Source organism: Crocuta crocuta, unplaced genomic scaffold (assembly GCF_008692635.1).
Source record: "Crocuta crocuta isolate KB4526 unplaced genomic scaffold, BGI_CrCroc_1.0 scaffold72, whole genome shotgun sequence".
NCBI lineage: Eukaryota > Metazoa > Chordata > Mammalia > Carnivora > Hyaenidae > Crocuta > Crocuta crocuta.
Window position 1 is genome coordinate 156,462 of NW_027529427.1, and position 9,714 is coordinate 166,175.

The 9,714-nt window shown below is 40.2% G+C and overlaps 1 protein-coding gene across 1 annotated transcript; it reads right to left on the reverse strand.

Moving 5' to 3' along the window:
* Positions 1-938: 938 nt before the first annotated feature.
* Positions 939-8,067, reverse strand: LOC144227436 (endogenous retrovirus group K member 7 Env polyprotein-like). Its single transcript, XM_077759031.1, has 2 exons — positions 7,751-8,067; positions 939-3,177 (listed from the first exon to the last, which is right to left on the reverse strand). The coding sequence occupies exon 2, from the start codon at positions 2,276-2,278 to the stop codon at positions 1,358-1,360; it is 921 nt and encodes a 306-aa protein (XP_077615157.1). The 5' UTR covers positions 2,279-3,177; positions 7,751-8,067; the 3' UTR covers positions 939-1,357.
* Between the last annotated feature and the right edge of the window lie 1,647 nt (positions 8,068-9,714).

A 9,714-nucleotide genomic window follows, 5' to 3' on the forward strand; every position in this document is an offset into this window, starting at 1 on the left:
CTCATATACAGTTAACCTTTAAACAACATGGGTTTCAACTGTGTGGGTCACTTATACACAGATTTTTTTTTCAATAAATAAAGTACAATATTATAAATGTATTTTCTTCCTTTTGGTTTTCTTAATAACGTTTTTTTCTGTCTATGTTGCTTTACTGTAACAATTCAGTATAGAGGCACCAGGGAGGCTCAACCAGTTGAGTGTCCAACTCTTGATTTCACCTCAGGTTATGATCCCAGGGTCGTGGGATTGAGCCTCAAGTTGGCCTTTATGCTGAGCGTGGGATCTGTTTGAGATTCTCTCTCTCACTTACTCTATCACTATTCGTATGCACTCTCTTTCTCTCTCTCTCAAAGAGAAAAAAAAAGAATACAGTATATAATACATATAACATGTAAAATATGTGTTAATTGATTGTTTACGTTATTGGTAAGGCCTTCTGTCAAAACTAAGATATTGGTAGTTAAGTTTTTGGGGCAGTCAAAAGTTATACACAGATTTTCAACTCTATAGGGTTGTCGTCCTCTAACACCTGTGTTGTTCAAGGGCAAACTGTACTTCTGGAGGGAGGGTAAACTGAGAGCTACTATCTTGGTTTAAGAGTCTCTACTAAAGCTGAACACAAGGATACATTATGACCCATAAATTCCACTCATTTGCTGTTAGAAATAAATGCCTACGTGCATCCAAAGAAAGATACAAAAATTTCAGAGCAGCTTTATCCATACTCGCCCTGAACTGGAAAAACAGCAACGGGAAAAAATAGATAAATTGTCGTGCATCTATACTATGAAGCATGGTACTCCTTACACACGCAAATATGATACACAAATATGTATAAAAAATCTGGTGATCAAAGAAGCTAGATGCCGAGGCTGGCTCCTGTAGCGAACGAAATGACAAAAAGACAAGACACACAAAGACAGACAAAGAAACAATTCCAGCTGGAGGGAGAAAAATCTCCCCGAGGCTTCGTGCTGTTTATTTTTATACCCCGGTAGCTGGACACATACCAAAATCTAAGAAATGCATTCTTCTAGCCAAGCACATTCCAAGGACGGGGAGAACAAAGGCAGACAGTGACCACAGCATATCTACTAAGAAGCCTGCCCAGAATTCCAGCCTTCTCCCTATTTTCAAGGAGGGCACGTTCCCTCGTTTGCGAGCGAACTGTTAACCTTGGATATTGTGTGCAGGCCCCTTGGCAGAACATCCTGTATGAAGGCATGCTCCGCCCAACCATTCTTTCTCGTGGTCACTGTTGGGCTCCTACATCTCCCCCTTTTTTCTGAGAAGCAGTAGCAAGCTGTAAGGCAGCACGAACGCGTTGTCTATCCTTTTTTAGTTGTTGCCTTCTTCACCAGCACCGGAATTTTACAATAATAACACAGCATAAGAGTATTATAAGCAAGGTATTCCTGAAAGTAGTTCCAATCAGAGTAGATACATGCCCAAGAGGATTCAAATTATTCATTCCTTCCTGTAAACTCTTTAACAGACTAGACCCAGTAATGTCAGGAAGCGTTTTGCTGAATGTAGACAAAATTTGTTGCTCTAACTCCATAATTTCCTTAGTTAGGTTTTGATGTCCTGCTAATGACCGCTTCACCTTTTCCCAGCCCTCACTCATGTTGAAAGGCACAGCTGTTATACATAATTGAGAGGAGTTCCAATCACATTTTAACATACTTCTTGTGGATAAGATAGTTAATTGATCCCCAAGCCAAGAAACAGTATATTGAAGATTAAGTACATCAGTTGCAAGTTGTGTATCTAAATCTCGTTGTTGTTGCCACAATAAATAAGAGTCTTTATGCCACTCCCGTATAAAGTCTGCTGTTTGGATTCCTTGATGCAAAGCAAGTCTAGCCACAGCAGCGGTTGCAGTAACTGAAGCCACTGCAAGAACTGAAGCTATGATTACTCCAAGCATGCGTCGGGATCGGTGAAGCAAGGTCTGTACAGCAGCTACTAAATGAGATACAGCAAAAGAGTCCGACCAAGGTCTTGTCAGATTTACAGGTAGCCATACTTCAGTTCGAGTTTTAACAACCACCAATGAAAAATCAGCGCTGTTGGTTTGTGTTTCAAAATTTTTCCACCATAACTGATTTACACATTGTGTTAAATTACAATGAATACATGATATAGATCCCTCTGTAGCATTCCAAATCCATTTCCTGTACAACAATGCAAAGGGGTATTTTATACAAGTTGTAGCAGAATAAGATTTATTAACATGCAAATTAACATGAAAGGGGCCTGAACTGTCAGCCATATTCAAAGTATAGTTTCCCGACCATATAGTGAGATGGATAACCTCAAAGGATACATAGTGAAAGCAAATACATTTCACTGGACATGAGGTGCACAGACATGTTGCCTGAGGCCAAAGAGTCAGCCCGTATATGTAGAGTAAAAGGTGGTGCAAACAAGCATGTTAGGTAACCAGGCATATGGTGCCTTGTGGTGTAGGTGCCCGTCTGGAATATTGTTGTGTATGTTGACTCCTTTGCCCCAGCTCCAACAGGATCAACGGGGACCACTTTAGCTGTCCGGGACATTTCTCACACTCTGGCAAGAAACAGCCTGTCCAACTTGGGGGAAGTGGCCATTCCAACCCCCATTCAAGCGTCCCCTCCCCCGAGGGAGAATGGGCTGAGGAACACAGAACCACAGAACCACCGTTGTTTCTGGCCTGCTTTGAGCTCAGGAACCAGTGTCTCAGGCCTCATTTTCCAGAAGGCGATAGTCAAAGAGAAGATGGTTTTGGTTCCTAACTGCTTTGGGGGTGTGCCCACACGTTGTGAAATTTAGCAAGGGCATGGCTTCTGGCAAGATGTGCAACAATAAGAGGGCTCTGAGTTGAGCTTTAAGAATGTCATTTGTTATTAGGAATATAAGCCCAATAAGTATATTCTATTGCTTGTGCATACATTACCTGACAGGTAACCACAGCCATCATAGCCAACAGCAAATTAGTAGGATTACGATGTTGACCAGCATTAACGAGAGTTTTCTCAGCCTCCTGTGTAAGCTTCTTCAGCTGCTCCCATGTTGGAGGGAACGCAGATCGGTTAGGGAAGGTAAAGCTCTGCAGTGCAGAAAGTTTTTCAAATTTTCGCACAAAGCAGTTATCCATTATGAATCTTGATCAATCGAGTTGGGGCCCAAAACCTAAAATTATTAACAGATATGAAAGCATAACCTCGTCCCAAATATATCAGTGATGCTGGAACCCAACCTTTATCTTTATCTTTATACCAAATGAGTGTATTCAAGATCTTCTTATCCTCTTCTTTCCTTTGAAAATGCAGTTCTGCTGCTGATAGATTTTCTTTGCTCCAAATATTCAGAAAATTTAAAGTAAGTAAAGTTTTATTCAAGATGTCTTTTGGTTTCATAAATCCCTCTTATTCCCCCTTTTTTATTTTTTCAATATATTCACATAAAGTATGATTAGTTCTTTCAATGATAGCTTGTCCTTGACTATTATAAGGGATGCCAAAAATATGAGTTATATGATATTAGGATAAAAAGTGAGTTAATTTTGCAGATTGGTAAGCAGGTGCGTTATCAATTTTTAATTCAATTGGTACTCCCATAATTGCAAAACAAGACAATAAATGAGTAATAACAGCGTCAGCTTTTTCAGAATGCAATGCAGTAGCCCATTGGAAATATGTGCATGTATCTATAGTATGATGAACACATTTTTGCTGTCCAAAAGATGAAATAAAAATTACATCCATTTGCCATATCTGATTTGCTTGTAATCCTCTTATGTTGACACCCGGTGGGGTAAATGGTAAGGTAAAAGGCGCACATATGGAACAAGAGTGAACAATATTTTGAGCTTGTTTGCGAGTGATAGCGTAAGATTTTTTTAAGCCTTTAGAATTGGTATGTTGCAGATGATGTTCTTGTTTTGCTGCTTCTATAGGATAAAGTAATGCATCAATCGTAGCATTTCCAAATGATAAGGGTCCAGGAAGGGTGGAATGTACATGGATATGAGTAAAGAAAATTGATTTTGAACGCTGTAGAAGCGATTGTTGTACTTGATAAAACAATTTGTCAATATCTGTCTTAAGAGTTATAGGCAATGAAACCTGAGGAAGCTGTAGACAAGAGAGAATAGCATATCGAGAATCTGAAACAATGTTAACAGGAAGTTGAGGAAAATCTTGTAAAACTAAATAAATAGCCCACAACTCAGCAGGTTGTACAGAGGAGAACGAATGGGGAAGGACTTTAGAACGTTCAAAAGTCCAATATCCAGTGGTGTTTTTGTTTGCATCAGTAAAAACAGTGGGTCCTTGAACTGGAATATTTGAAATCGGAGACTGAGGTATCATGGGGTTAGTTCGAAGAAAATCAATCAATTTAGATGATAGATAATTATTAGAAAATGAACCAGGAAATGAAGCAAGGGAAATTTGCCAATTTTCATTAAATTGTAAGCATAAAGATATTTGAGCATTTGTTAGTTGAGTAACAATTTGGTGTGGTTCTTTCCCTGATAATTGTAGAATACGATTGTGACCTTTTTGTATAAGAAATGCTAATTTATCCATATATGTAGTTAATTTTTTAGAGAAACTATTGGGTAAAAAAAAACCATTCTATTAATCCTTTTTCTTGAGCAATTGTGCCAGATGGAGAATGAGGGGTATGAAATATTATGAATCAAATAGGTTGAGAAGCAGAAATATATGTTAAAAAAACCATCATTTAATCTTTGTTCAACAAATTGAAGTTCTTGTAAAGCCAAAGGGGTTAAGATTCGGGGACTATCTAAGAGTTTGTCTCCTTCTAAAGTAGAAAATAAGTGTCGTAATTGGTAAGTAGGAATTCCAAGCACCGGGCGTAACCAATTAATATCTCCTAATAATTTTTGGAAGTCATTTAAAGTTTTCAAATAGTCCCTTCTAATTTGTAATTTTTGAGGCCGGATTCGGTGTTGGTCTAATATTGTCCCTAAATAAGAAATGGGAAAATCCTTTTGAACTTTTTCTGGCGCTATATGTAAGTTATATTGTTTTAAAGCTTCCTGTACCTTTAAGAAAAATTTATCACGTTCAGCAATATTGGGAGCTGCCAATAAGAGATCATCCATATAATGATAGAGAATATAATTAGGATACATTTGACGGATAGACTGTAAAGAACGAGCTACAAACTCTTGACATAAGGTAGGACTATTTATCATTCCCTGTGGCAAGACTGTCCATTGATAGCGCTTAACAGGTTGAGCATGATTAAGAACAGGAACCGTGAAAGAAATTTATCTCTATCTTGTAATTGTAAAGGAATAGTAAAAAAACAATCCTTAAGATCTAGTACCATTAAGGACCAATTTTGAGGAATGAGATTAGGAGAAGGAAGGCCCAATTGTAAGGCTCCCATAGGTTCAATACATTTATTAACTTCTCTTAAATCAGTAAACATTCTCCATTTTTCAGATTTCTTTTTTATAACAAAAACAGGAGAATTCCAAGGGGAAGTAGAAGGCTCTATATGGCCAAGTTGAAGTTGCTCTGATACTAATTGCTTTAAAGCCTCGAGCTTTATTTTTGGTAATGGCCACTAGTTTCCCGACGGAATCGCTATAGAAGCCCCCATGGGCGAGAGAAGATCTCTTCCCCATATATTAAAAGGTATACTAACAATATAAAAGGTGACAAAAACTGTTTTTCCATTATGAAACTGGCATTGTAAAGGATGAGTACTCTTCCAAACATTGGCAATAGAGCCTAATCCTGTCAGCATTAGAGGACTTTTTTCTTTGTTCCATTCCTGGGGCCATTGTTGAGAGGAAATGACTGAGACATCTGCCCCTGTGTCTATTAACCCAAAGAACAGGGCGAGAATCCTTAATAAGCATTTCCCAAAATATATGTTGCCCAGTACTTCCAAAACCTCCTGACCCTTCATTAGGAAGAGCAGAAAAGGGAAGATAAGATAAAAGAAGTATTTGTGCTATACGTTCTCCAGCTAATAGTGAAAGCGTAATAGAAGTAGAAACCATGATTAAAATTTCCCCAACAAAATCAGAGTCTATCACTCCAGGAATTATGGTTAGACCTCTTAAAGCTGCGCTGCTGCAGCCCAATATTAAGCCAAAGGTGCCTTTAGGCAATGGGCCAAATATATTTGTTCTTAATTTATAAATGCCACCTCCTGGAGACAAGAGAACATTTTCAACGAGAGGCAAGTCAGCAGCAGCACTTCCTGAGGTTACAGAGCGTAAATCTGACACCATTAAAGGTTTGGTTATTCCTGATGTAGTAGTCATTTCTAAGGGTTGCTGGGGAACAAAAGGGTTATTGTCCTAGGCTGACAATGAAGGGCTTGTCTCAGGCTGATTGTCCCCAATCGCAGGATGCATTCTGAGCCGAACATCCTAAGCTTGTAAACGAGCCAGGGTGCTGACCAAGTAGCAAACTCAAGGTTAAGACAACCTACGTGCATACACAAGACTGTGTTTAAACAGAAGGTCATTTGCGAATGCAGAGCAGGAAGTTGGCAACAGGCCCCTGGGAACAGAAAATGGGAGGACAGTGGAGTTGGGTCCTTCTGGGGTTGTGGCCGTTTCTCAGAACGGAGAGACTGTGTATTTGAGCTCTGATATCCTTGAGGTGAGTGAGCAATAAGTCCAGGGGTTTAGAGGGTGTCTGTCCCAATTTGTTAGTCTTAGTCGCCCAGTAATAAAAGTCCAACAGACATACACAGAGAGACAGGTAATAAAGTTTGCTGCACGGGGAAACGAAACTGAAACCAGGACGGCAGCGCTGCGGAAAAGAAACAAACTGGGATGAAGGGTTTTGGTTGGATCCTGGGCACAACTTGCCTTGTCTCTTTGAACTAATACAGAATACAGGTTAGGGGCAGTCCATTGAATATTTTTTCCCTCCGATACAGAAGGAGCCTGGAACGTCTTCCAGGTCTCCTGCGACCGTGGCCCCCAGCGCGTCCGCCTTAACCACTTTTGGTCGCTTAATATAGACTTGTCTCGGGACGAGAGTTACACAGATAAACATAATAGAAAAAGATTTTTATGTGGCATCATCATACAAGCACCAATTACAATTATAGCTTTGACCATTCAGTATCTGTGAGGTGTTCATTACTTTTGGTGGGACCCATTCATAATTTTTGAGAATTTGTTCTTTCATTTTGTGTTTTTTATCATTGTTGAAAAAGTCAGGTCACTTTATCAATCTCGTCGTTCCCGTTAGATGACGAGGAGGACTCATTAGAACTATCAGATTCAGTATCTGATTTCCCATCCCTGGAATGCAAAGTGGCGGCCGCAGAAGCGTCATTTAAAGCGGCAGCATTTGATTCCTTTGGTTTCTCATTAGGGACTTCCTCATAAATCACCTCAGATTTTATAGTTTAGTTTCATAATCTGTAGAAAGCAATGCAAGTGCTTGAGTAATAGCACTACATAGAGTCCACAATTTCAAAGGAATTATGTTACCCTTCTGATGCTGTCATTGTAATTCCTTTTGTATTAATTTCCATTCAAGTTTAATTGTACTTTGGGTTGGCACTTAAACCCATAACAATGTTGCTCCACAAGGCGGAATAACTTTGATAAACGGCGACTAGATGCCTTCACCCCGATGGAGTGGAGAAGTCCTTTGACTAGCTCCATGTATTGTGCCTTTACTGATGGGGAATTCCCCATGATTTTCCCGAAAGTTCCCCTGCCTTGGACCTACAATCCCCGAGGGGTACTCACCCTTTCGGTTTCGTTCGCCCTCCGTTTCTTGTCCCACGTTGGACGCCAGATGTAGCGAACGAAATGACAAAAAGACAAGACACACAAAGACAGACAAAGACACAACTCCAGCTGGAGGGAGAAAAATCTCCCCGAGGCTTCGTGCTGTTTATTTTTATACCCCGGTAGCTGGACACATACCAAAATCTAAGAAACGCATTCTTCTAGCCAAGCACATTCCAAGGACGGGGAGAACAAAGGCAGACAGTGACCACAGCATATCTACTAAGAAGCCTGCCCAGAATTCCAGCCTTCTCCCTATTTTCAAGGAGGGCACATTCCCTCGTTTGTGAGCGGACTGTTAACCTTGGATATTGTGTGCAGGCCCCTTGGCAGAACATCCTGTATGCAGGCATGCTCCACCCAACCATTCTTTTTCGTGGTCACCGTTGGGCTCCTACAGGCTCCAGCAGGTCCAGGGGTCCCTGAAGGATGGACAGTGTTGGCGAGACAGAGAGTGAGAGAGCCCCGAGATTTTTTCTGAACACCAGGCAGGCATCTCTGTCCTGTCGGTTTTGGTGTCTTTATATAAAGGTTCAACAACAACATGAGATCAGAGAAAGGAATTTTTACAATGGAAACCTCTTTGTGATAAGATACTTTGAAAAGTACCCTAGAACAAGTTTTTCAGAAATATTCTTGCAGAATTGCCCCAATCATAGTGAGGTTGAGTAAATCCTACAACTAAGGAAATAACAGGATGTTCTTAGCGAAAAACAGGATGACATACATATTTGTTCTAAGTTAATAACGCTAGGATTAGGATATAGGTTCAGTTGTATATAGATAGGCTAGGATTAATTCTGTCTGGCTCACAAGAGGACCAATATTTTTGAGCTGGTTAATAAGTTGTTTGTGGAAACCTTTTTGACTTGATGCTGCATGTGTAAACACTATGGAGGCCCTAAATGTGTCAGCCTTTGTTTTTGGGTTATGTTTTAGCTATTCTTATCTTTCCTCATCCCAGCTGCCAGTGTAAGGGAGGGTGTTTGTGGAAAGCAGGCCTTAAGTTCTGCCCTTATCTGTTCCTTAACTCTAAATTAGACTCTTTGTCTCAGGGCCAGGCTCAATTGTCTTTGATCTGCAAGGCCCATAGGAAGAGGCTTTTGACAATCACCCACAGAGCTTTCATCTAAAATCTCTTTTGTAAAGGCAGGAATATGCTTTTCCTTATGAGATACTTGTGTTCAGAATATCGGTCTGATATGGAATATTGTGAGGTCTGGTCAATACCAGCAGGCTCATTTCCAACATGAGCCAATAGTAGCAGAAAGAGATACCAGTTTTCGTTTCTCGTGGCAGAAGCTTTGCAAACACTGCCATTTCCTTGCTGTGACTGCCATCCAGAGAGGCCGGTGGGGCTCCCAGCAGCTAGACATAAAAGATTACAAATTGTATAATTCAATTTTTACGAAGTTATTTTTTTTAAAGTCTGCAATTACAGCGAAAACCAGTCTAACACAAAATGCTGCATATCCTGAAAACATTTGATGGCACATTTCAGCACGATTAGGGGACTTATTCATTAGCTTTGTTTCCTAATGAAATGTTCTTTTCCTTCAATGTTCACACTCTATTTTGAGTGTCATTCCCTTTCTCATGTATTTCTAGGTGGCAGTAGAATATTGTGCATGCTCTGTTGTAGTAAATTTTTTTTGTTTTATATATTAATTGTCAGCAAATGGGTTGTCTAACTCACTAGAAAATCAGCTTCCTGGGGCCCCTGGGTGGCTTAGTCGGTTAAGGGTCTGACTTCTGCTCAGGTCATGATTTCACAGTTCATGAGTTCAAAACCCGAGTCCAGCTCTGTGCTGACAGCTCAGAGCCTGGAGCCTGCTTGAGATTCTGCGTCATCCCCTTTCTCTGCCTCTGCCCCACTCATGCTCTCTCTCTCTCTCTCTCTCTCTAAAAATAAATAAATAAAT